Below are 6,000 nucleotides of genomic sequence, written 5' to 3' on the forward strand. Positions count from 1 at the left end.
TCTACTGCAGGTCAGAATATCTCGAGTTCAGTATTAAATGTGTTAAATAAGTTAAATACTGTACGAGATTCGAACTAAAGCGAGCATACCTCAGTGTCAGTTGCATGCCGTTAGCGATTTTGACTGCGAAGCTGAATGAAAATCGAAACTGCCCACATTTATATCACTTTTACTAAGATTACCGTTCACAGCATGGACTTCAGTGATAGTCTTCGAACCACTAAAGAAAATAAACTTACCTCAGTTGTGTTTTGAGCTGTGATATATAATTGAGCACTTAACAGATCTATTTTGACATAGACTTACCTCTCCATTCTGGTTTTCTTTGTTCTCTACGTCAGGAGTCAGTATCCTCCCGTTCAACTGAATCGATGTCTGTGTACCTGCACTCTCTTTCATAAGCGGAAAATCTTTTTTTCCATCACATGAATACAATTTATAGATCTTTCCGTCCAAAGTCGGCGGTGCATTTGCAACAACTTGAGTCATTGTCTCCGCCATGTTGACTAAACCAATCACGCCTTAGAAAAGGCCGTTGACACGAGAGCAGCTGTCCCGCTCTCAGAGTTGACTGAAGTACATCCAACTCGCCCCACGAAATCGCTTATAACCGCTAGTAAGCACGCGTTTCCGCACAACTGCATCCGCTCTCTTATCAATGCCAGTTTTATGCTGTTTTATGGGTCATCGGCTCTTCGCTCACGTTACTCGGCGTTCGAAATCCGTCCCCTTGACGAAGGTGATGAAACAATGCCCGGATGTTAGAAAGATGAAAGGTTTGGTTTTGTATGGAGACTGTGTTCCCACCTGCGGGCCGCCTAGTTCTGATTGGCCGCGCTCGCGATCGATTCTCAATGACTGAAGTCAGTTCCGCGCCATCCAGAGCGCCCTCCGCCACTGCCACATCTCTAGACGGGCTGGCTACTTTAATAGTGTGAGAGATGGATTCTGCTAAAATGCCTATAAACCCCTCCCGTCCCCACATTCATGGCACTCTTCACCCGCGACGACAGCAAAGCCGTTTCTAATGACGCCACGCTCACGTCGAAGTTGGGGAAGGGAGGTCACCATGACGAATCTGCCGTTGAGGTTGTTATAGTTAAAGAAGTATAGTCGATGATGGGGTTAGAAGTGGAGTTAACAAGAGAAAAGAGAGAGAGAGAGAAAAAGCGAGATGGGAAGACACTCCCTTGCATGAAAGTTTTTTTGTTGTTTTTTTTTTTTTTTACACAATGAAGTTAATCAATATTTGGTGTGATGAAGAACGACTGACGAGATGCCTCCTGCTACAGTGCGCGAACCAGGCACATAGCTTTATGGCCCAGTGTCTTTGCGAACTACTCACATCATGTGACACGGAAGACTTGCACGATGGATGCGTGTTATGTAAAAGCCCGAGACACTGCCACACCACTCGTCACTGCCTTAAATGAGACACAGGGAAGTGACAATGTGTCCTCGGCACACACACGGTGGTCTGTCCGGTTTGCCGTCGCGACCAAACTCGTTCTCTTCTGGCCGGCTTTCCTTGTTGGTGATGGCGTAGTAAGCTTATGTGGACAGTGGTTAGGCCAACGTTAGTAACATTGCAAATTTTATGAGATGACGGAACTGAACTTTAGAGTTAGAGTAGGTGGGGGGAACTAGATATACGCTGGTAGCTAAAATAACATTAGGGTACAAGTTATGCCTTGCTCTAAACGAAAATAAAGATACTACTTGAAAGTAGTTAGTGTCAACTGCATTAATATTAAAAAAATAGTAAATATATATTAAACATCCTTTAAAATATTATAAATCAGAGTAACCCTAACATTAGGCAAATAAATGAGTAACAAAATTCCATGAAAAGTGTGTCCTCATCATAATACAACTAGATAAATAAAAAGATAAGCAAAATAGATCAACAGGTTTGAAAACAGAAACAGTGCAACATGACAACTTGACCACCTCACCACTTTCATATCTTTCCCCCATATAACTCTTATCCCATCCCTTTGCAGTGCGAAATCTTCTTCCTAAATTTGACTTAAAGAAATGCTTGTTATACGACTGTTTGCACTGTGTCTTTTTCCTTTTTTTAGAGAGCAGCTACATAAAGACTTAAGAGGGCTGCTCATGAAGAATAATAGAATTCAACAAGCCGTACATCACGCTCACTTTGTAGATACTGTACTGAGCCTATGTAAGTCCTAGCGCTAGAAACAACTGCACGGCGGACACAAGCTGTTTGAGTCTGACCAGCAAAACAACCTCTCGCCCCTAAACATCCCAACCCACGTATTATATACACTTCTTTTATACGCTTTCAAATGCCAGTTACCAGGTGATGTCGCCTTGCCGATTTTTTAAAAAAACGGTTTCAGACTCGTTCCTACGAGTTTTAAAGGTGTTATCTGGTTTCTGAGGAGGCTAGAGGTTTGGCGAAAGAATAAGCACCGCTATTTTGCCTCTTTCCAGTCTAATTGTTCCTTATTCAGACCGACTTTTTGTCTCTCCAAAACTTGTGTGGGACTTTGTTTCATAGCTTAAAGCTGTCTCATCTCTTCCACTAAGTACTAAGTAGAAAAGGGTGTGCAAGTATTACATACCAACTGTACATTGTTTCAGAGTTACTTTTTTTCCACAAGTGGCACAAGCCCTTGAGGAGTGAAAAAAAAAAAAATGCGCTCATTTGCTTGTTTCTTCTTCGCTTTAGGGAGTAGTTCATTTGCTGCGGCATTGTGAACTCCTATTTTGCTGCTTTTTCATCTTTGGCGAGGAGAAATTCTGAGTGACACTAACAAATGAAACAGTTATAATTTTGTTTACCGTCGGAAAAGGGGTAAAGAATCGTAAAGTTCCCTATCTTGCAACAAAGTGAATAATTTTGAAAATGAGAAACCGACTGTATTCGATATTACAAGAGCAAAAGTCAATGCTTTTTCTTACAAGAGATTCCTAATAAAAGTTCTATTGAACAACAAATTCTATTACCTTCCTCAAGACAAGAAAGACCGAACGCCTTTAACATCTTTCTCCCCACCCACCCACACCTTCGAGCAGAATTACAATTTAACATTTAACATAAAAGTAAAAAATGCATACCATGCTAGGAAAGACTTCTTAATTATTTTTACTGCTGTTGTAATTATTTGTGAATATCCGTTTTGTTATTAGACATGTCCATTCCTCCGGCCACCATTTCCACTCATTTATCCAGCAACCAAATCCTCTCTAGCCTTGTACTAATATATTATGACCCCTCCTCCTTACTTTTACACTAGTTATGTGTAATCTTGAGCACCTTTGGGAGTGGAACTACGTGGTGCCGAGCATCCTCTTTCGCGAACACAAACGTCCATTTTCATGGAAGCAATTAGCGAAAAACGAGCGACGACGGCTTGGCTGTCGTGAGCTCGCAATAACTCGAAAAGCCTCGCCATTATGTAGAGGATTCATAAAGACTACAGAGGGTTGGCCTGGCGTTATGTCGGTTAGAGGACAAACAGGCTTCAGCAATGATGAGTGCGCTGCCAACACCGCTCAGCACACAGCTCGCCTTGTCCAGCCAAATCCCCGCGTACCGTCAGAAACTCTATGCTCTCCCTTCGTGCCTCGGTAATCTCCCCCTTCGCAGACTCGTATGTCGACAGATGCAGGGAGTTGGTCACGATGTGGCGTCATTATTCGAGTCTCTGGCGTCCGGCTACCGTGAGCAGAATTCAGTCGCGATGCACCCCCTCCCCCTGCCCTCGCACCGTGTCACTGGGGGAAAAGAGTTGGAGGGGGAAGTAGGGGTACTCCGGTAGCTTATTGCCGTACGAAGTGCGAAAAACTGCGAAAGTTTCCAATGGAGAACCAAAAAGCTATTGGCATTCAGTTCAGTGCGTAGTGCATGTGGGAGTGCGGGAGGAGTAGGTCGGGGTAGGGGATTCCTTTCGTCCAATGGTTTGCCACTTTCCAAGGTTTAATGGCATCGATAATGAATGTTTGATGAGCACGGCTAGCCGTCGAACGTGATTCGTGGTGTCCTCTGGGGCGACGGTGGACAGCGGCCGAGGTGGGATGCAAAAAGCAAGTGCAAAGCCTGCGGAGTGCCTCTTTACACCCGCGTGCCAACACATTCACGCTTGAATTAAAAAAAAAACAACCAACGGAACAATAATCGCTGAGTGTTGCGTTTACTACGGGACTGCTCCTGGAATGAAAACAGTCATGAGATATTACTAAAATATTTTCAAACCACACAAGCATTTAGTACAATGTGAACACACAGACAGATTTGATGAGTATTGGTAATTGATACTGTCGGACGCTTAAGTCAGGACAGCAGCCTCACAAGTTTGGCTTCAGGATTAGTTTTGACCAGTCGGTGTTCATCTCTTTTGTTATAAAGTCTTTTGCACACATCATACGAGACCTTAGCTTAGCCTTAGGGAGAGCACCGGAACCCGGGATATAACATTGTCTCTTCTGGAAAAGCAATGTGTAGTGTAAGGAGGTCGATGGCAGCAATAACATTCTACCGTACACACATAGGCCTAATAACCATGTTGATCTGTTTGCAAAATGGATGAGGAGAGAGTAATTTCAACGTGTTAAAATGATGACATGGCGTACTTGTTTATGAGAAAAATCAGGTTTTGAAAGCCACGCATTTGTACATCTTCACTCTCTCTGCCTGTCCGCCTATATACACACAAGCACATACACAGTAAGGTTGACCCTATATATAAATACACTTAGATATTGGTATCATACATGTAGATCGCAGTATGTTTGTGTGTGCTCGCTCAGTTTCCGCGATTGCAGCCTGGTAAACAAGCAGTGCTCGAGTCACACTGCAACGCTGATAAGCTTGACACTTGACCTCTTGATGCCCCTATCGGTTACACTGAATCTCAGGAAGTTTAAGAGTCACAGTGACTGCATTGACTGAGACTTCAACTGGGAGATGACCTCACTGCGTAGGTCGACTGCCTTTACTTGGGCAAGAGGCAGGCAGATTACAACTAACGCTGGAAAGACAGAACGAATTAATTCTTGATACTGATTTGACTAACTTTATCTTGCAATGGACGAGTGTTGAATAGTCTGAATAAGTAAACTATCACATTATTATTATTATCGTCTTAATGTATACAAAAATTGCTTACAGAAATAAAGAGTGTTGCTCACAAGTGCTAGAATTTTCTAGTCAAGCAATCCTCTGAAGGACGTCAAACACATCATTACTGCATCATGAAGACCAACCAGTCTTGTACCAATCTAATGTCTGTAAACTATTTTCGTTCGGCTGCTGAACTTATGAAAGTAAAAGTAGTTTCAAAAATGAAAACAAAAAAAGTTGCGTGATATTAGTGACGATTCACTGCTGATTCAAAATGTTTGTGTTTGTTCGCCAATAAATTCCTGCACAGTAAATGTTATAGGGACTCCTTCTAGTGTTGTGACTGCCTGTAACTGCAGTTTGATTTTTTTAAACAGAGAAAAACACCCACAACCCTACCAGACAAAAAACATCAGCATCTGTAATGCGTGTACAGTTTGTAAACAAGTTCTTTAGCAAAATCCTGCTTTTAAACCGATAAAAAATGTAATAACACAATAATTGTTGGAATCAGCTTATAGTAGTAGCAATCATTGTTGTCACCTACCTACCTACCTACCTCAGGACAGACACAGCTGCTGACAAATCTCGTCACTTGGGTCTCTCACAAGGATGACAAGAATCTGCAAAGAACGACCAGTTCATTCCTTCCCGCTTCCCAACCAGCCCATTACTTTACGTGTGCCAACCACTTCTTTCACTGCCAAACTGGAGTCGACCTCCCTGCAAGTTACCTTGAAGACTGTCTTAGACAGACTGTCGAGCCTAGTCATGGCTGAATGAACAAGTCTGCGCTGCTTCAGAGAAGCCTTCCCTTGCAATTGGTCGTGAAAGCCAAAGTTATCTTTTCTGTATAGACAACCAGAGTCCAGGTCTAGCATCCTTACAGGAATATGGGAAATACAATG

The 6,000-nt window shown here is 42.8% G+C and overlaps 1 protein-coding gene across 7 annotated transcripts in view; it reads right to left on the bottom strand.

Annotated features, from left to right (window-relative positions):
• LOC112568145 (RNA binding protein fox-1 homolog 2-like) overlaps positions 1 to 1,122 on the bottom strand; it is a 45,876-nt gene extending 44,754 nt beyond the window's left edge. Inside the window, exon 1 of one of the 7 annotated variants that reach the window (XM_025245328.1) lies at positions 307 to 1,122. In XM_025245328.1, the coding sequence (XP_025101113.1) occupies positions 307 to 501 (195 nt within the window). In that variant the 5' untranslated portion in view covers positions 502 to 1,122. The remainder of the gene's footprint in view (positions 1 to 306) is intronic. The other 6 variants (XM_025245286.1, XM_025245321.1, XM_025245277.1 and 3 more) reach the window with 6 other exon arrangements.
• Between the last annotated feature and the right edge of the window lie 4,878 nt (positions 1,123 to 6,000).

The sequence above is a fragment of the Pomacea canaliculata genome, linkage group LG1, assembly GCF_003073045.1.
Source record: "Pomacea canaliculata isolate SZHN2017 linkage group LG1, ASM307304v1, whole genome shotgun sequence".
NCBI lineage: Eukaryota > Metazoa > Mollusca > Gastropoda > Architaenioglossa > Ampullariidae > Pomacea > Pomacea canaliculata.